At 35.2% G+C, this 21,361-nt stretch overlaps 2 protein-coding genes across 2 annotated transcripts; both read right to left on the reverse strand.

Annotated features, from left to right (window-relative positions):
* Window positions 1-4,015: 4,015 nt before the first annotated feature.
* On the reverse strand, window positions 4,016-10,687 carry LOC128551731 (uncharacterized). Its single transcript, XM_053532644.1, has 2 exons — window positions 10,153-10,687; window positions 4,016-4,391 (listed from the first exon to the last, which is right to left on the reverse strand). The coding sequence occupies exons 1-2, from the start codon at window positions 10,439-10,441 to the stop codon at window positions 4,261-4,263; spliced, it is 420 nt and encodes a 139-aa protein (XP_053388619.1). The 5' UTR covers window positions 10,442-10,687; the 3' UTR covers window positions 4,016-4,260.
* Window positions 10,688-12,586: 1,899 nt separating this feature from the next.
* Window positions 12,587-19,627, reverse strand: LOC128551730 (uncharacterized). The gene is made up of 2 exons (XM_053532643.1): window positions 19,111-19,627; window positions 12,587-13,327 (listed from the first exon to the last, which is right to left on the reverse strand). The coding sequence occupies exons 1-2, from the start codon at window positions 19,397-19,399 to the stop codon at window positions 12,876-12,878; spliced, it is 741 nt and encodes a 246-aa protein (XP_053388618.1). The 5' UTR covers window positions 19,400-19,627; the 3' UTR covers window positions 12,587-12,875.
* Window positions 19,628-21,361: the final 1,734 nt, after the last annotated feature.

The following is a 21,361-nucleotide window of genomic DNA, read 5'->3' on the forward strand; positions in this document are numbered from 1 at the left end:
TATTTTTAACAGTAGTTAGTAAACTTATTTCTAAGGCAGAGATCATTATTTTTGTATCACCTGAGAAGCCCGATACAAATTTCTTTTATCTGTTATCCAGTTTCCTTTCTTAAATCTATGACATATTAAGGTAGCAGATACTATGCCTTAAAGCATTTTGTGCTTAAATGCGGTCATGTAAAGTTGATCCCTCGGAAGCACGGAGAACAAGGCAAACAATGAAAATTGCAGACTCGGTTTGATTGAGTCTGTTCATGAGCAGTAATGGAAAATGCAACACTGCCCACGCCCCCTAGCACCGGCTTAAGCAGTATTCAATCTTCAAATCTATACGAGTTGAAATCAATGATCCCGAAGGACCATAAAGTCATTAACATACTATATAAATCAATCTCTCCGTTGATAACCCAGTCACACATACGGCGCGGATAGCTACGTCTTGCCACGGACAGAAACGTAGTAATCCGTATCGATCCGTACCTTAAAGTAGTAATCAGTATCAATCCGTACCAATGCGTACGGCTCCGGTACGGATCGATACGATTTACTACGTTTCTGTCCGTGGCTAGACGTAGCTATCAGCGCCGTATGTATGACTGGAGTATAAGTTAAATAACGCAAACCACTGCGTTAAGTTAAATAACATAATATCGTTTTCTTTTTCAATTCTAGACTCGACTACCTACATTCATGACCAATCTTTCTGAGTGTTCGTTTTGCTCTGACTCTAGTATTGTGGATGGAGCTAGTAATGTTGCTAATCTATCACAAATTAACATGGATATACTTGATGCAGCGTCTGTTGCTAGCCTACGTATATCACCTTCAGCACCAACATTAGAGGAAATTGAGAGAGAAACACCAACATTAGAGGATATTGAAATTGGAGTACCTGATCCACCACCGCCTACATATGATGAGTCAATAGTGCCATCTTACAACGAAGTAATGACACATCAAGATAAATATATTGTGCATTAATGAAAATTGTGTATCAGTAAGATGTGTTTTGAGACAACAATAAAAATAACATTTCTAATTTTATCGGGAATTGTTATGCTTACATTTTGGTAAGACAGTGTCTCAAATAGCTATGAATAAAACTACTGAAATAATTATAGAGTTGATGATACTACTACCACTGCTACTACTACTAATAATTATAGAAATAATTTATTTAAAGAGGATAACATATTCGGCTATAGCCTCAACATAATAATGTATTTTTTAAATGCTGTCCTATTCTAAGTAGGTAACATAGGTAGTGAAGTAAAATACATGAATGAAATGAGCCGTGCCATGGGAAAATCAACATAGTGGCTTTGCGACCAGCATGGATTCAGACCAGCCTGCGCATCCGCGCAGTCTGGTCAGGATCCATGCTGTTTGCTAACAGTTTCACCAATTCCAATAGACTTTAAAAGCGAACAGCATGGATCCTGACCAGACTGCGCGGATGCGCAGGCTGGTCTGGATCCATGCTGGTCGCAAAGCCACTATGTTGGTTTTCCCATGGCACGGCTCAAATATAGGTACATTACCATCATTTTTAGACTGCTAACTTAACATTTAGGCAGCCAAGTGTAAATATACGACCGCATGAAGTTTCAAGAAATGTTACTCGGTGGAATATACATCACTGCCTCTAATTATTTATAGAATGAGGTTGTAAGATTTGTATATACGGAAAAAATCCATTATTTTCAGTCAGTCAGATTGAATGTATTGGTAGGGAACGCATTACCTGAAGTGTTTAGTGTTTTCGTAATTGTGCTAAATAATGAAACAAAGTCTGTATTAATTTAAGTAAAAGATTTTTAAAGCAGAAGATTAAGCATATCTGATCATGAAAAATGATAAGTGCCATTTTATAAACAAACACGACGAGACAACCAGCCATGTCATCATGTGAAAGTGTGGTGTTAACATGTCCAAATGGTGCCTTATTATGTTAACTATTCACTTCTTGCATGGCGTATTAATTTGTCAATTTTATTTTGTTAACTAAAGCGAAGATATCCATGCAGAACTTTTGTATTAAATTGTCAGAACAGTGTCTCAGCATGTTAAAAGGTAATGATCTCTAAGTACCCTACTTTTATCTACAGAGTGTGGTTTCATGTTGAAATATATGTAGCGTATCGCAAAAGACGTTAACTTTCTGTACGTTTTTCTTTAGTGAGAGCATTGATATTAGGCATGCATGCCTACCATAAATATATTTTAGGCATTTTATGCCTGAAACAATAAACCTTTTAATCATTTGTTTATGAAACGCATGACATTCCGTAAAACAGGAATTTTCCATGATGCTTTCAAAATTTATGGCAATCTTTATGAATCAAACTGCCAACTGCCTTTATACTTGGATCTGAAGGTCCTTCAAACATGAGCACTTACATTAACCTTAATTTTCTCGAACAATATGACGAAGGAAAGAAACACGAGAAAAGCACAATCGTGCAATAGGAAAAAAAGTGTGCATAAAGTGGTCATGAGTTGTTTAGGTCGCTTATTTCGAATTACTAAATAGATGCCCTCAACGTTGTGAGTTCGAAATCCCGCTACGGGTGTACACTCAACAAAATTCCTAATCGGTCAGTTTTTTGTGTATAACTATTTTGTTAATAATGCATGGATTTACACGAAATTTCATATACCGACATTTGAATAAGTACTGCAGCTAATTATTGATTTATTTTTGACCGACACACGGACAAAGTAACCGGATTAGGCTTTTTGACCAAATTAGCATATTTTGCACGTGCAGGGCATGTGCACCAATATGCACGTATCAATGAACACTTTTGGCGTTACTGACGAAAAACCTACTAGAAAAACACATATCATCCTCAAATTGACACAAGAGCAACGCGCCCGGGCTGTCAGAATTATACAACAAAATACAAAATCGGTCACTTCAATGAATTGTACTTGGGTTAAATTTCATCAAAAGAGTGCAGATGGTAGATAACCAACGATTGAAGGTTCTTGTAAAGGATATAAGGTTAAAAAAGGACATAGCCATCAAAGTAACATCTACAAACAAATTATATCAATATTGTTTTGAAATTGCAAAAATAATTACACACATGTCGTAAATGTGTTCCGGCTAGCAACATTCCGACAGCTCGATCGCGTTTCTCTTGTTTCAATTTCACCATAATAGTGTTTTTCTAGTAGAACTTTCGTCAGTAATGCCAAAAGTGTAAACGAACACGTGCATGTTGGTGCACATGCCTGCACGTGCAAAATATGCAATATTAGTTAAACACACCTAATGCGGTTACTTTGGCCGTGAGTCGCCAAAAATAAATTAATAATAGGCTGCAGTACCTATTCAAATGTTGGCATGTGAAATTTCGTATAAATACATGCATTATTAACAAAATAGTAATACAATATAAACTGACCGATTAGGAATTTTGTTGAGTGTATATTTCTTTCATGTAAGGAAGTCATTCAGTTTACGGAATGTTGGTTGTCCTACCCAGGTGTCCGTTCATGCTGAAATGATGCCCGTAGGGCCACCAGGTGTATTCCTCTCCGTAAAAAGCTGGAAGTTGCCATATGACATAAAAGTAGGTCGTTTTTTTTATGCCCGACAAAAATCATAGAATTGGTGCAATATCAAAAATACACACAATAAGACATAAAAAAACGTAGAACTAATCTTTTGAACCCGATCGGCAAACTAAACAATCAGTCAACAAGGTTATCAGCTAAAACCTTTGTTCTTGTGCTTAGAGCAGTTTATCAATTATCTCCAACATGATGTTCATTTATCTTAAATTTTGTATATCACGTGTACTATGATATTATAATTGTGTAAAGTATACTGTTTATGTCAGCAATACATCCGGTAAAATAACATCAAACTGTCATACAGCCTAAAACTATGGTGGCTAAGATCTCACGGCTCGATCTGTCAATTTGCCTCTATAAGAGTTTTTGATTATCGCACTTTGTTAATCGTTCGGTAGTAACCATGAGGCTAACATCTGTGGTAGTTTTTTAAACAAAGCCAAGCATTCAGAGCGTACGTCTTTCACATTAACGCTTTCTCCGTTTACTTTAACACTTTGTTGATAGTGGTAGGAGTTGCTGAAGTAGTTGCAATTTGCTAAATCAGTGTATACTGCAGACGGGAAGCTTGCAAGGACAGTAGTACAATGCTCAATAACACTTTTATATTCATATGCTACTGCAGTGTTAAAGAAAATGAGACATTTACGAACAGCCACAACGTGATTTTCTAACTTAGAATAACAATTTTTTGCCTCTGCAAGATCCTTGTTCATAACCTTCGTCATTAACCTTTGGCATTTTTGCAGCTATTGATGGTACTTGGTACTCTTCAGCAATCGGTACCATACGGACTGCATTCGATTCTGAAAGATAATAAACAAATATATAAATAAAAATCAGTTTATATGCAAGTACGATTTTATTGTCTTAAACTCTATGTTACAGTCTCGTTGGACTTTTTCAATCTAGAAAAGATTAAGTCATCATTTCCCGACTTACAACTACATTGAACTAGTAAATGTAAAAATGAATATTTTTTGAGTGCATGCGAAATGACAGAATAGGATCGACAAATCGATGAATCGCACACATTAATGATTTAATTCATTTCTTTTTATATTCTTTTCCATATGTATACAAGGTTATAATATATATTGCACACATTTCGTTAGCTCATCCGACCCAAAGGCCAAGGTGAGCTTTTGTGACCTCTTGATGTTCGTCGTGCGTGCGTCGTCCGTCGTGCGTGCTTCAACAATTTCTTAGAAAACCGTCTTCTTCAAAACTACTGGACAGATTTACACCAAACTTTACAGTAATAATCATTGCGGGCATCTTTTTTTTGAATTGCCCAACAAATTAAAATCCATTTAGAACTGTGGTTGCCATGACCACCGTAAGAAAATCTTAAAAAATCTTCTTTTCACAAACTGTTTGCCGGATTTCAAAAATATTTTGTAAAAATGATCTCCAGGTGACCATCTACCAAAATTGCTTTAGCCGGTCTAGTTCAGTAAAAAACATGGTCGCCATAGGGGCGGAACTTATTTTTCCTCAATGCGGCTATATGTAAATTTCAAAAATCTTCATCTTCAAAACCACTGGGCAATTTACACCAAACTTCACAGAAATGAGCCTGGGGTGGTCCCCTTTCAAACAATATCCATTCAGAACTGACATGCGAAAGGAAATCTTTAAAATCTTCTCAAAACTGTCTGGCGAATTTCATAATATTTTGTAGAAATGATTTATAGGTGACTTTCTATCAACATGCTCAAGCCATTCCATTTCGTTAAAAAACATGGCGGCAAGGGGCGGGGCTTCTTTTCCCTATATGACTATATTGTAAATTAAAAAAAAAAGTTCTTCTCCGAAACCTGAAGAACTAGAGCTTAGATATTTGGTAATGTGGCATTGTCTAGTAGACTTTTACTAGGATTATTAAAGTTATGATCCCGGGGTCCAAAACTACAGGTTCTAGGGCTTTAACATTTAGTATGTAGCATCATCTACTGGGCCTCTACCAAGATTGTTCAAATTATCTCCTAGGGTCAAATATGGCCCCCCTGGTGTCACATGGTTTACATAGACCTATAGCGGAACAACTTTGAAAATTCTTCTTGTCCAAACCCACAGATTCTAGGGTTTTGATATTTGGTATGTTGTATCATCTAGTGGCCTTTACCAAAATTATCCCCCTAGGGTCAAATATGGATTCGCCCTGGGTCACATGGTTTATACAGAATTAAACATGGAAAAACTTGAAAATCTTAAAACCACAGGGCCTAGGCTTATTTGATATATAGCACCATCTAATATTTCTTTACCAAGTGTTCTCAAATTATTCCCCAGGGTCAAAACTGGTCCCGCCCTTGGGGTCACTTATATAGGAAAAACATTGAAAATCTTCTTCTCCAAATCCACAGGGTCTTTGATATTGGGTATGTAGTATCACCTGTTGGTCTCCCATTAAGATTGTTCAAAGTATCCCCCAACTGTTAAATGTGCTCCACCCTCGGGTCACATGGTTTATATAGACTTATAAAGGGAAAACTTTGAAACCTTCTTGTTCAAACCAACATGGCCTAAGGCTTTGATATTCGGTACGTAGCGTCGTGTAGTAGTTCCTTCATCATGATTGTTCCAATTATCCCCCTGTGGTTAAAACTGGTCCCGCACCGGGGAACATGATTTAAATAGACTTGTATAGGGTAAAATCTAAAATTAATTCTTGTCTTAAACCATAAGGCCCAGAGCTTAGATGCTCATTATGTGGCATGCTCTGGTGGTTTTCTTCCAAGATTGTTCAAATCATGACTCTGGTATCAATATATGCCACGCCCGGGGGTTTCTTGTTTTACATTGACTTATATAGGAAAAATCATTAAAAATGTTCTTGTCCAGAACTTATCATAAGGCCCAGACTTTAGATAATTAGTATTTAGTACGTTCTAGTGGTCAAATATCAAGTTTGCTCCAATCATGACCCTGGGGAAAATATTGACTGCGCCTCGGGGTCAACAGTTTTCACATTGGCTTATATAGGGGAAACCTTTTAAAAAGTTTCTTTTCTGAAACCTTAAAACCCAGCGATGAGGTTAGTGTATTCCTGGGAATAAGGTAACGGTTGCCCGTTCCGATTGGTCAGTCATGTAGACACAGCCCAAAAGTGATTATGTTTCTAAAAACTGATTTTTACTGCATTTACAGTATTTCATTATATTTTTCGACAAAGTGTATGTGTCATGGTCAGCTTTTAACGAGAATTTACAAGAATTCTCTCCCTTAATTATTGACTGTGTTAAAGCAATACCCTTCAAATTGGATTGTCTCCCTTACATTAGCTAAAGTCATTCATGACCCAAGTCAATTATTCTTTGTCATGGATTTTGCATTGATCTAGAATTTTGCTTTTGGTATTACACGGAAATTAAGCTCGTATGTTACTCCATAGAAAGCAACAAACATGTAGCCAGTTTTTGATATAAGTCATGTTGTTTTATAGATTCATATAGAAATATTATTTTTGTAAAAATATAAAACATTTCTGTAAAAAACCATTACGTTAGCTTATGATATTGCGAAATTCGTGTTGTCATGTAACAGAAAATGAAAACATTTAAACAAATTTCTTTTCTTTTCTTTTGAAACTTTGAATCCCGCTAAACATTGAAATCCGAGAATTATTTCATAAACGAGCTTTCTCACAAAAGCATGTATTTATAATAGTTTTCCTCGAGAAAAACGTAACTTGTGTTAAGATACATGTATTCCCCTTTTGTTTGATTGTTCTTGTCCATATAACGGTACTTCTGTTTAACTTTCATGCCTAGACGTTTACTCTTTAAAACATGATAAAATAAAGTAATAAACTAAGCAATACTGTATTTGACAGGCAATGGCAAAAAAACCCCGAGCAATTTAACAAACGTAAAAAACATACATGTTAGTAAAACACGCACACACATCTTTTATTAACTGGCCTTGATCCTAGGTTTTCCATAGAAATCAAGGAAAGAAAGAATCTATTTAATTATGAATCAAGTTTCTGATTTTTCTTCTCAGCATTGGTGTATGTGTACCATTAATATCCGAACTCATTTATTTTATTTTTTTAAAAAGCTCTGATTCACCCTGTCTACTTATTTATAGTGTCTAAGTTACTTGTATAATCAATGATATACATAAATCAAATATGCCATTCAGATATGTGTTTGTATTTTTTTTAATACAAACTATACAATCATGAAATCAAATTTATCGTGTAAACTTAAGTCTTTAGCTGTAAAGGTGGCTATTTTGCATGCTTTCCACGAACAAAACCGTGACAAAGGATGTAGGTCGTACTAAAAATCCTACCGTGCAAACACATGGAAAGCATGCTATTAAAATGTTGTTTTTGTTTTTGTTGTTGTTTTGTTGTTGTTTTATGTTTTGTTTTGTTTTCAAGCTTGATTTCATTTCTAAAATAGACATGATATTGCGCGTCTGTTAATTTCACCTTTTTTTTTGCACAGCGTGGAAACCATGCTGTGTCTTTTGCTTAAATAAATGTACACATTCTCTCCCCCTCTCATCAGCTTTTAATGAGCTTGTAACTTGCAGATTACATTATTTCAAAAGAAAATTATTCTTTGACGTAGTTTTTCTTCTGTCGTCGAATGTTTCAATATTCCAAAGATATTTAAAGCTTTCAGTCGGAAATAAGATAATTTATGTTTATTCGTATTGTTCTCATAAACAGTTTGATGAAAAATCAAAGCTCTGTTTTATTCTGTTCTTTTCATTTTTTTCTTCTATTTTTTGACTAATTGGACAATTATGAACGTTATCATTTCAAAAGACTATGGAATCGTACGTTAGTTGTTGGTATATGCAGTTCCGTAGATTAACACGGTTTAAGTTACATCAGAACTTTAAGAAATCCGCAAGTTTTTTATTTCTTGATACACTTTGAAGTTAAATGGAAGCAAGAAGCCTTTACCCTATTACACTTATAGTTATACTATTGTATTGTTTATAAAGTCAAAAATACCTACATATGTGATAATAAATTGTCATACTTTGGAAAATATAATTTATTTGCCTTTAAAGTGAGGAAAATTGAAAAGTTTAGTGTTTTTCACTATATGTCCAATATAAACGATGGTGATACTTTTAAAACAAAATTGGAAGCAAGAAGATGCTCAGTTAGAATAAATATTTTTACATTAAATTGAAGAGAAAAAATTGATGTATACTGTCATATCTGGTAAAATATTCACAAACAAAAAGACATATTTGAAATTAATCATTGAAAATATATGTCCTATATAATCTATTGCTCAAAGTAATATCAGTAGGGAAACCAATATTATCGGATAATTTCCAAGGGGGGCAACCTACTATGATAAGCCAGTCAAATATAATAAAAGCTGGGGATGATTGAAAAAAAACAACAAAGTTTTTTCCAATCGATTTCTCCCGCCATGCCAACGATGTAAACAGGAGGTATATCATTTACAAGACATTTACTTAAATAAAGTATCTCTATGCATATGTTTTTCTTCCGACATAATGGTGCAACTAAAATAGTTCTTGTAAAACATGCGATTAGATAAACATGTTTCGATTTATAAAAGGCCGTACACGCCATAATGTTATAATGGAAGTCTATGAGAAAACAATTGGTGGACTCTAACCAGCAGCGTTCTCGCAACTTTGGCGCCTTCCTGTGTGTTGTTCATTCAAAACGAACGTCGTATTTTTCAATGGAAAATAACAGGAAGAATGTAAATTTAAAAACTGCATTAAGTACCAAGCCGTAAAGTGCCATTCGACATGTTTACTTGGAAGGTTCAAATCTTTGACTCTTTGTGACCTTGACCTTGAGCCGGCATGGCTGACTCATCAATTCTGCACATTGTCTTGATGAGGTGATCATTTGACCCAAGTTTGATGAAAATCCTTCAAGGGGTTTAGGAGATACAGAGCGGACACAAAATGGAAGGCTCAAACCTTTGACCTTGAGTTGTGACCTTGATATTGAGCCGACATAGCTGACTCTTAAGTTCTGCACTTCGTCTTGATGAGGTGATCATTTAGACCAAATTTCATAATTATCCTTCAAGAGGTTTAAGAGATACTGAGCAGACACGAAATGGTAGCCTCAAACATTTGACCTTGAGTTGTGACCTTGACCTTGAGCCGACATGGCTGACTTATGGGTTCTGCACATTGTCTTGATGAGGTGATCATTTGATTCAAGTTTCATGATTATCCTTTAAGAGGTTTAGGAGATACAGAGCGGACACGAAATGGAAGGCTCAAACCTTTGACCTTGAGTTGTAACCTTGACCTTGGACCGACATGGCTGACTCATGGGTTCTGCACATCGTCTTGATGAGGTGATCATTTGACCCAAGTTTCATGAAAATCCTTCAAGGGGTTTAGGAGATACAGAGCGGACACAAAATGTTACGGAAGGACGGAAGGACAGAAGGACGGAAGGACGGACGGAGACCATTCCTATAACCCCCCCCCCCCCCCCCACTTGTGGCGGGGGATTAAAAATGTTTCTGATGTCACGCTTAGTATCATACAAGTCAGTCTCAAAACTCTAAGAACATTTAAAAGTTTACTTACCATCAATTGGTTTTTGCACCGCTGGATGGATACACATCAAGAACTCAAGAAAGTCTTCATAGCTTTTCCCAGGTAGCCTAACTGTCATTTCGTTTTTCTCAATGAAATCATTTGAAAACATTGCTTTGAAAACCGGCGAAGAAAGCGACAGGAAGTTTTCTGAAACAAACAGCTCCCGTTCATCGTCAAATACTAATTTCACTTCATCTCTACACAATCCTTTTTCAGTAAACGATGTAAAAGTAGTTTCAGCATTTGCTTCTTGTTTTATTATCCCGTCAGAGGCCATTTTTATATTGTCTTATATTAACGGCTTCTTTACAATAGACGTCTTGTGTGCGAACTGTTAAGGTTTCGATGGAGGCCTTGAGAAACAAAAATCAAACAACACCAAATCATAGAAAGAAAGAGTTGTTTGACATGAAAATTGAACAGCATGTAAAACATGTATATTACTTTACGAAACAAGTGTCAGTATACTGATATAAACATTGAATTCCGGAAAAGGGCTGCCTAAAGGGGCTCCACTTCCGGACAGTTAAACGCCTTTAAAAACTCACCATTTTCAAAGAACAGTTACACATGTTCGTTTTGATGCATTTGCAATAGCGTGCGAGTGGTGAAATTTCGCATAACAAGGTGGAACACAGTTTTCAGCAATTGTTTATCTTTATTTCTTTACAAATGGCATTCATTTTCAAAGGTAGCTGTTCCCGATTATTTTTAGTATAAATGGCATTCATTTTCAAAGGGAAACAACTTTTTCCGATTATTTTAAGTAATCTTTGAGAAAAAGTTGTCTCCCTTTGACTAAGTGTAAGATAGTTACTCACCTATATTTTTCAAACTATGCTGAAAAGAGAGTGACTGAATATGTTTACAGATAAAATGATCAAAATACATTTATTCAGGAAGGGCCTAAAATCTTCATGAAGTTTTTGTGGTGAAAAAGTAAGTCACTAGGTCGTGGTGGGTCTTTAAAATACACGACCGCTTGAAGCATTTAATTGTTTCTAACGCTTATAGTTTTTTAAAATAGAAAACAATAGAGTAAACAATGAAAAACATAGAAATATTTTATTTCCTCTCAAGTATTTACATGTCATATTATCATTCAAATTCAAGGGACATACAAATATATATAAGTAAGGAGAATATATACGAAATAATCACCACTGCAATTAGCAGACAAATTGCGACAAAGCGCCTTGCAGTAAACGAGCGTGCACATGCAACAACAAGTTCATTAACTCAATAAGATTAGCCTCCATGCTGCTTTAAGTTAGAATCACACGGCCCCGGATGGGCTTGCGAATGAGTTCATCCGTAACGCTCCTAACTCATTCGTAACTTCTCAGGTACTAGTATATTCGTTCAGAAAATCATGGGCATCCGGGGGCAAAGATTCGAAGTTTTAAACATGCTCAAAATTTTGCCACGGATAATATATCCGTAAGGAATCCGTAATAAATCTGTAATCGTTCTGAAAAGATCATAACAGATCTTAAAAGAAGAGTCCGGAAGACAATCACTGTGGTAAAAATATTACGGTTTTATTCCGGTTCTAATAAGGTTAATTATGACTCTGTTACTATTACATTAGATATTTATAACTGTTACGTAACAAATTCACAAAACCTTTTTTTTTCTCTTACACATCCGTAGCAATTCGGGGATGGAAATTCAAAATCGGTCACTTCAATGAATTGTACTTGGGTTAAATTTCATCAAAAGAGTGCAGATGGTAGATAACCAACGATTGAAGGTTCTTGTAAAGGATATAAGGTTAAAAAAGGACATAGCCATCAAAGTAACATCTACAAACAAATTATATCAATATTGTTTTGAAATTGCAAAAATAATTACACACATGTCGTAAATGTGTTCCGGCTAGCAACATTCCGACAGCTCGATCGCGTTTCTCTTGTTTCAATTTCACCATAATATGTGTTTTTCTAGTAGAACTTTCGTCAGTAATGCCAAAAGTGTAAACGAACACGTGCATGTTGGTGCACATGCCCTGCACGTGCAAAATATGCAATATTAGTTAAAACACCTAATGCGGTTACTTTGGCCGTGAGTCGCCAAAAATAAATTAATAATAGGCTGCAGTACCTATTCAAATGTTGGCATGTGAAATTTCGTATAAATACATGCATTATTAACAAAATAGTAATACAATATAAACTGACCGATTAGGAATTTTGTTGAGTGTATATTTCTTTCATGTAAGGAAGTCATTCAGTTTACGGAATGTTGGTTGTCCTACCCAGGTGTCCGTTCATGCGTGAAATGATGCCCGTAGGGCCACCAGGTGTATTCCTCTCCGTAAAAAGCTGGGAAGTTGCCATATGACATAAAAGTAGGTCGTTTTTTTTATGCCCGACAAAAATCATAGAATTGGTGCAATATCAAAAATACACACAATAAGACATAAAAAAACGTAGAACTAATCTTTTGAACCCGATCGGCAAACTAAACAATCAGTCAACAAGGTTATCAGCTAAAACCTTTGTTCTTGTGCTTAAGAGCAGTTTATCAATTATCTCCAACATGATGTTCATTTATCTTAAATTTTGTATATCACGTGTACTATGATATTATAATTGTGTAAAGTATACTGTTTATGTTCAGCAATACATCCGGTAAAATAACATCAGAACTGTCATACAGCCTAAAACTATGGTGGCTAAGATCTCACGGCTCGATCTGTCAATTTGCCTCTATAAGAGTTTTTGATTATCGCACTTTGTTAATCGTTCGGTAGTAACCATGAGGCTAACATCTGGTGGTAGTTTTTTAAACAAAGCCAAGCATTCAGAGCGTACGTCTTTCACATTAACGCTTTCTCCGTTTACTTTAACACTTTGTTGATAGTGGTAGGAGTTGCTGAAGTAGTTGCAATTTGCTAAATCAGTGTATACTGCAGACGGGAAGCTTGCAAGGACAGTAGTACAATGCTCAATAACACTTTTATATTCATATGCTACTGCAGTGTTAAAGAAAATGAGACATTTACGAACAGCCACAACGTGATTTTCTAACTTAGAATAACAATTTTTTGCCTCTGCAAGATCCTTGTTCATAACCTTCGTCATTAACCTTTGGCATTTTGCAGCTATTGATGGTACTTGGTACTCTTCAGCAATCGGTACCATACGGACTGCATTCGATTCTGAAAGATAATAAACAAATATATAAATAAAAATCAGTTTATATGCAAGTACGATTTTATTGTCTTAAACTCTATGTTACAGTCTCGTTGGACTTTTTCAATCTAGGAAAAGATTAAGTCATCATTTCCCGACTTACAACTACATTGAACTAGTAAATGTAAAAATGAATATTTTTTGAGTGCATGCGAAATGACAGAATAGGATCGACAAATCGATGAATCGCACACATAATGAATTTAATTCATTTCTTTTTATATTTCTTTTCCATATGTATACAAGGTTATAATATATATTGCACACATTTCGTTAGCTCATCCGACCCAAAGGCCCAAGGTGAGCTTTTGTGACCTCTTGATGTTCGTCGTGCGTGCGTCGTCCGTCGTGCGTGCTTCAACAATTTCTTAGAAAACCGTCTTCTTCAAAACTACTGGACAGATTTACACCAAACTTTACAGTAATAATCATTGCGGGCATCTTTTTAGAATTGCCCAACAAATTAAAATCCATTTAGAACTGTGGTTGCCATGACCACCGTAAGGAAAATCTTTAAAAAATCTTCTTTTCACAAACTGTTTGCCGGATTTCAAAAATATTTTGTAAAAATGATCTCCAGGTGACCATCTACCAAAATTGCTTTAGCCGGTCTAGTTCAGTAAAAAACATGGTCGCCATAGGGGCGGAACTTATTTTTCCTCAATGCGGCTATATTGTAAATTTCAAAAATCTTCATCTTCAAAACCACTGGGCAGATTTACACCAAACTTCACAGAAATGAGCCTGGGGTGGTCCCCTTTCAAACAATATCCATTCAGAACTGACATGCGAAAGGAAATCTTTAAAAATCTTCTCAAAAACTGTCTGGCGAATTTCATAATATTTTGTAGAAATGATTTATAGGTGACTTTCTATCAACATTGCTCAAGCCATTCCATTTCGTTAAAAAACATGGCGGCAAGGGGCGGGGCTTCTTTTCCCTATATGACTATATTGTAAATTAAAAAAAAAAGTTCTTCTCCGAAACCTGAAGAACTAGAGCTTAGATATTTGGTATGTGGCATTGTCTAGTAGACTTTTACTAGGATTATTAAAGTTATGATCCCGGGGTCCAAAACTACAGGTTCTAGGGCTTTAACATTTAGTATGTAGCATCATCTACTGGGCCTCTACCAAGATTGTTCAAATTATCTCCCTAGGGTCAAATATGGCCCCGCCCTGGTGGTCACATGGTTTACATAGACCTATAGCGGAACAACTTTGAAAATTCTTCTTGTCCAAACCCACAGATTCTAGGGTTTTGATATTTGGTATGTTGTATCATCTAGTGGGCCTTTACCAAAATTATCCCCCTAGGGTCAAATATGGATTCGCCCTGGGGTCACATGGTTTATACAGAATTTAAACATGGAAAAACTTTGAAAATCTTAAAAACCACAGGGCCTAGGGCTTATTTGATATATAGCACCATCTAATATTTCTTTACCAAGTGTTCTCAAATTATTCCCCAGGGGTCAAAACTGGTCCCGCCCTTGGGGTCACTTATATAGGAAAAACATTGAAAATCTTCTTCTCCAAATCCACAGGGTCTTTGATATTGGGTATGTAGTATCACCTGTTGGTCTCCCATTAAGATTGTTCAAAGTATCCCCCAACTGTTAAATGTGGCTCCACCCTCGGGGTCACATGGTTTATATAGACTTATAAAGGGAAAACTTTGAAAACCTTCTTGTTCAAACCAACATGGCCTAAGGCTTTGATATTCGGTACGTAGCGTCGTGTAGTAGTCCTTCATCATGATTGTTCCAATTATCCCCCTGTGGTTAAAACTGGTCCCGCACCGGGGGAACATGATTTAAATAGACTTGTATAGGGTAAAATCTAAAATTAATTCTTGTCTTAAACCATAAGGCCCAGAGCTTAGATGCTCATTATGTGGCATGCTCTGGTGGTTTTCTTCCAAGATTGTTCAAATCATGACTCTGGTATCAATATATGCCACGCCCGGGGGTTTCTTGTTTTACATTGACTTATATAGGAAAAATCATTAAAAATGTTCTTGTCCAGAACTTATCATAAGGCCCAGACTTTAGATAATTAGTATTTAGTACGTTCTAGTGGTCAAATATCAAGTTTGCTCCAATCATGACCCTGGGGAAAATATTGACTGCGCCTCGGGGTCAACAGTTTTCACATTGGCTTATATAGGGAAACCTTTTAAAAAGTTTCTTTTCTGAAACCTTAAAACCCAGCGATGAGGTTAGTGTATTCCTGGGAATAAGGTAACGGTTGCCCGTTCCGATTGGTCAGTCATGTAGACACAGCCCAAAAGTGATTATGTTTCTAAAAACTGATTTTTACTGCATTTACAGTATTTCATTATATTTTTCGACAAAGTGTATGTGTCATGGTCAGCTTTTAACGAGAATTTACAAGAATTCTCTCCCTTAATTATTGACTGTGTTAAAGCAATACCCTTCAAATTGGATTGTCTCCCTTACATTAGCTAAAGTCATTCATGACCCAAGTCAATTATTCTTTGTCATGGATTTTGCATTGATCTAGAATTTTGCTTTTGGTATTACACGGAAATTAAGCTCGTATGTTACTCCATAGAAAGCAACAAACATGTAGCCAGTTTTTGATATAAGTCATGTTGTTTTATAGATTCATATAGAAATATTATTTTTGTAAAAATATAAAACATTTCTGTAAAAAACCATTACGTTAGCTTATGATATTGCGAAATTCGTGTTGTCATGTAACAGAAAATGAAAACATTTAAACAAATTTCTTTTCTTTTCTTTTGAAACTTTGAATCCCGCTAAACATTGAAATCCGAGAATTATTTCATAAACGAGCTTTCTCACAAAAGCATGTATTTATAATAGTTTTCCTCGAGAAAAACGTAACTTGTGTTAAGATACATGTATTCCCCTTTTGTTTGATTGTTCTTGTCCATATAACGGTACTTCTGTTTAACTTTCATGCCTAGACGTTTACTCTTTAAAACATGATAAAATAAAGTAATAAACTAAGCAATACTGTATTTGACAGGCAATGGCAAAAAAACCCCGAGCAATTTAACAAACTTAAAAAACATACATGTTACTAAAACACGCACACACATGTTTTATTAACTGGCCTTGATCCTAGGTTTTCCATAGAAATCAAGGAAAGAAAGAATCTATTTAATTATGAATCAAGTTTCTGATTTTTCTTCTCAGCATTGGTGTATGTGTACCATTAATATCCGAACTCATTTATTTTATTTTTTTTAAAAAGCTCTGATTCACCCTGTCTACTTATTTATAGTGTCTAAGTTACTTGTATAATCAATGATATACATAAATCAAATATGCCATTCAGATATGTGTTTGTATTTTTTTTAATACAAACTATACAATCATGAAATCAAATTTATCGTGTAAACTTAAGTCTTTAGCTGTAAAGGTGGCTATTTTGCATGCTTTCCACGAACAAAACCGTGACAAAGGATGTAGGTCGTACTAAAAATCCTACCGTGCAAACACATGGAAAGCATGCTATTAAAATGTTGTTTTTGTTTTTGTTGTTGTTTTGTTGTTGTTTTATGTTTTGTTTTGTTTTCAAGCTTGGATTTCATTTCTAAAATAGACATGATATTGCGCGTCTGTTAATTTCACCTTTTTTTTTGCACAGCGTGGAAACCATGCTGTGTCTTTTGCTTAAATAAATGTACACATTCTCTCCCCCTCTCATCAGCTTTTAATGAGCTTGTAACTTGCAGATTACATTATTTCAAAAGAAAATTATTCTTTGACGTAGTTTTTCTTCTGTCGTCGAATGTTTCAATATTCCAAAGATATTTAAAGCTTTCAGTCGGAAATAAGATAATTTATGTTTATTCGTATTGTTCTCATAAACAGTTTGATGAAAAATCAAAGCTCTGTTTTATTCTGTTCTGTTCATTTTTTTCTTCTATTTTTTGACTAATGGGACAATTATGAACGTTATCATTTCAAAAGACTATGGAATCGTACGTTAGTTGTTGGTATATGCAGTTCCGTAGATTAACACGGTTTAAGTTACATCAGAACTTTAAGAAATCCGCAAGTTTTTTATTTCTTGATACACTTTGAAGTTAAATGGAAGCAAGAAGCCTTTACCCTATTACACTTATAGTTATACTATTGTATTGTTTATAAAGTCAAAAATACCTACATATGTGATAATAAATTGTCATACTTTGGAAAATATAATTTATTTGCCTTTAAAGTGAGGAAAATTGAAAAGTTTAGTGTTTTTCACTATATGTCCAATATAAACGATGGTGATACTTTTAAAACAAAATTGGAAGCAAGAAGATGCTCAGTTAGAATAAATATTTTTACATTAAATTGAAGAGAAAAAATTGATGTATACTGTCATATCTGGTAAAATATTCACAAACAAAAAGACATATTTGAAATTAATCATTGAAAATATATGTCCTATATAATCTATTGCTCAAAGTAATATCAGTAGGGAAACCAATATTATCGGATAATTTCCAAGGGGGGCAACCTACTATGATAAGCCAGTCAAATATAATAAAAGCTGGGATGATTGAAAAAAAACAACAAAGTTTTTTCCAATCGATTTCTCCCGCCATGCCAACGATGTAAACAGGAGGTATATCATTTACAAGACATTTACTTAAATAAAGTATCTCTATGCATATGTTTTTCTTCCGACATAATGGTGCAACTAAAATAGTTCTTGTAAAACATGCGATTAGATAAACATGTTTCGATTTATAAAAGGCCGTACACGCCATAATGTTATAATGGAAGTCTATGAGAAAACAATTGGTGGACTCTAACCAGCAGCGTTCTCGCAACTTTGGCGCCTTCCTGTGTGTTGTTCATTCAAAACGAACGTCGTATTTTTCAATGGAAAATAACAGGAAGAATGTAAATTTAAAAACTGCATTAAGTACCAAGCCGTAAAGTGCCATTCGACATGTTTACTTGGAAGGTTCAAATCTTTGACTCTTTGTGACCTTGACCTTGAGCCGGCATGGCTGACTCATCAATTCTGCACATTGTCTTGATGAGGTGATCATTTGACCCAAGTTTGATGAAAATCCTTCAAGGGGTTTAGGAGATACAGAGCGGACACAAAATGGAAGGCTCAAACCTTTGACCTTGAGTTGTGACCTTGATATTGAGCCGACATAGCTGACTCTTAAGTTCTGCACTTCGTCTTGATGAGGTGATCATTTAGACCAAATTTCATAATTATCCTTCAAGAGGTTTAAGAGATACTGAGCAGACACGAAATGGTAGCCTCAAACATTTGACCTTGAGTTGTGACCTTGACCTTGAGCCGACATGGCTGACTTATGGGTTCTGCACATTGTCTTGATGAGGTGATCATTTGATTCAAGTTTCATGATTATCCTTTAAGAGGTTTAGGAGATACAGAGCGGACACGAAATGGAAGGCTCAAACCTTTGACCTTGAGTTGTAACCTTGACCTTGGACCGACATGGCTGACTCATGGGTTCTGCACATCGTCTTGATGAGGTGATCATTTGACCCAAGTTTCATGAAAATCCTTCAAGGGGTTTAGGAGATACAGAGCGGACACAAAATGTTACGGAAGGACGGAAGGACAGAAGGACGGAAGGACGGACGGAGACCATTCCTATAACCCCCCCCCCCCCCCACCACTTGTGGCGGGGGATTAAAAATGTTTCTGATGTCACGCTTAGTATCATACAAGTCAGTCTCAAAACTCTAAGAACATTTAAAAGTTTACTTACCATCAATTGGTTTTTGCACCGCTGGATGGATACACATCAAGAACTCAAGAAAGTCTTCATAGCTTTTCCCAGGTAGCCTAACTGTCATTTCGTTTTTCTCAATGAAATCATTTGAAAACATTGCTTTGAAAACCGGCGAAGAAAGCGACAGGAAGTTTTCTGAAACAAACAGCTCCCGTTCATCGTCAAATACTAATTTCACTTCATCTCTACACAATCCTTTTTCAGTAAACGATGTAAAAGTAGTTTCAGCATTTGCTTCTTGTTTTATTATCCCGTCAGAGGCCATTTTTATATTGTCTTATATTAACGGCTTCTTTACAATAGACGTCTTGTGTGCGAACTGTTAAGGTTTCGATGGAGGCCTTGAGAAACAAAAATCAAACAACACCAAATCATAGAAAGAAAGAGTTGTTTGACATGAAAATTGAACAGCATGTAAAACATGTATATTACTTTACGAAACAAGTGTCAGTATACTGATATAAACATTGAATTCCGGAAAAGGGCTGCCTAAAGGGGCTCCACTTCCGGACAGTTAAACGCCTTTAAAAACTCACCATTTTCAAAGAACAGTTACACATGTTCGTTTTGATGCATTTGCAATAGCGTGCGAGTGGTGAAATTTCGCATAACAAGGTGGAACACAGTTTTCAGCAATTGTTTATCTTTATTTCTTTACAAATGGCATTCATTTTCAAAGGTAGCTGTTCCCGATTATTTTTAGTATAAATGGCATTCATTTTCAAAGGGAAACAACTTTTTCCGATTATTTTAAGTAATCTTTGAGAAAAAGTTGTCTCCCTTTGAAAATGAATGCCATTTGTAAAGAAAAAAAGATAAACAATTGCTGAAAACTATGTTCCACCTTGTTACGTGAAATTTCACCACTCGCACGCTATTGCAAATGCATCAAAACAAACATGTGTAACAGTTCTTTGAAAATGGTGAGTTTTTAAAGGCGTTTAACTGTCCGGAAGTGGAGCCCCTTTAGGCAGCCCTTTTCCGGAATTTAATGTTTATATCAGTATACTGGCACTTGTTTCGTAAAGTAATATACATGTTTTACATGCTGTTCAATTTTCATGTCAAACAACTCTTTCTTTCTATGATTTGGTGTTGTTTGATTTTTGTTTCTCAAGGCCTCCATCGAAACCTTAAAACTACCTGTAATTTAAACAATAGTTCATACAACTGCGACAATAGACAGTATTACAGATAAGAAAAAAGGTACAATGCAAGGTTTGAATATTACAAATATAATATCTGAAACGTTTCGCGTGTAATTGTTTTATTGTCGATACCTTAAAAAGATCTGTGAATAACACGTAGATTAAAATCAGGATTTCATAAACAAGTCCCATACGAATTAAAATCAATCTGTGATACATTTTGTATATACATGTATATTGTTAAAATCCATTCTTGAAAAAAAATATGCACTACATAATAACATACACTTTACGAATCTGATAACGCCAACTTCCTCCTCCTATACCCAAAGATATCCGATATCTTTTAATAATAAATCAAAAATACACAGAAATATTTCAACAGAATCGACAGATGTTAAGATATCCTTTTATTTATTCTGCGGTCTAAAACCAATGATATAAGTTTATAAGTAGCTCTAGAAAAATTAGTGCTGGTAGAGGTCGAAAAATGCACTTAAAGTCTAAATTCTAGAAATAATTATATGTTGGAACTAAATAATTTCTATATTTATTCTCTGTTACAAAATGCCACATACGATCGCAAAATTTACGCAATTCTTTACAATATGTACAATCACTCAAATCAAATGCCTGTTTATAGTAAAATTTGTACAATTTAATACGAAGATTTGTATTATAAATTGTTTTTGTTTGGTTTGCTTTTTTTTGGTTGTTGTTGTTGTTTTCATTTTGTTGGAGGTTGGGGATGGGGTCGGTGTAATATAAACGAAACGCAGCTGTACATGCGCTTTAGACATTGAATTTTTTACCCGTGGCGCATTTCATTAAGAACAACTGTAAGTTGCGATGCACGTGGTGAAACATGCTTCGAAATAAGTATGCTGTCAAAGACGCACCACAAAATAACTGTATTCTTTTGTATTTCTATGATGGTAATTATACATAATTTGCATGAAGTAAATGAGATATACAAGTATTTAGTTACAAATTGACATTGATATATATTAGGCCAAGACAATTTGTTTAATGTCTTAACATTTTATTGAATTACTGTTGCAATATGTATAGAAATCAGT

Source organism: Mercenaria mercenaria, unplaced genomic scaffold (genome assembly GCF_021730395.1).
Source record: "Mercenaria mercenaria strain notata unplaced genomic scaffold, MADL_Memer_1 contig_1596, whole genome shotgun sequence".
Taxonomy (NCBI): domain Eukaryota; kingdom Metazoa; phylum Mollusca; class Bivalvia; order Venerida; family Veneridae; genus Mercenaria; species Mercenaria mercenaria.

Bases quoted from the DNA above. Each gene is read 5' to 3' on its own strand.
- LOC128551731 (XM_053532644.1), bottom strand. From the start codon at position 10,441: ATGGCCTCTGACGGGATAATAAAACAAGAAGCAAATGCTGAAACTACT. The intron at 4,392-10,152 runs GTAAGTAAACTT...ATTATCTTTCAG, and splicing joins GGTGCAAAAACCAATTGATG to AATCGAATGCAGTCCGTATG.
- LOC128551730 (XM_053532643.1), bottom strand. From the start codon at position 19,399: ATGGCCTCTGACGGGATAATAAAACAAGAAGCAAATGCTGAAACTACT. The intron at 13,328-19,110 runs GTAAGTAAACTT...ATTATCTTTCAG, and splicing joins GGTGCAAAAACCAATTGATG to AATCGAATGCAGTCCGTATG.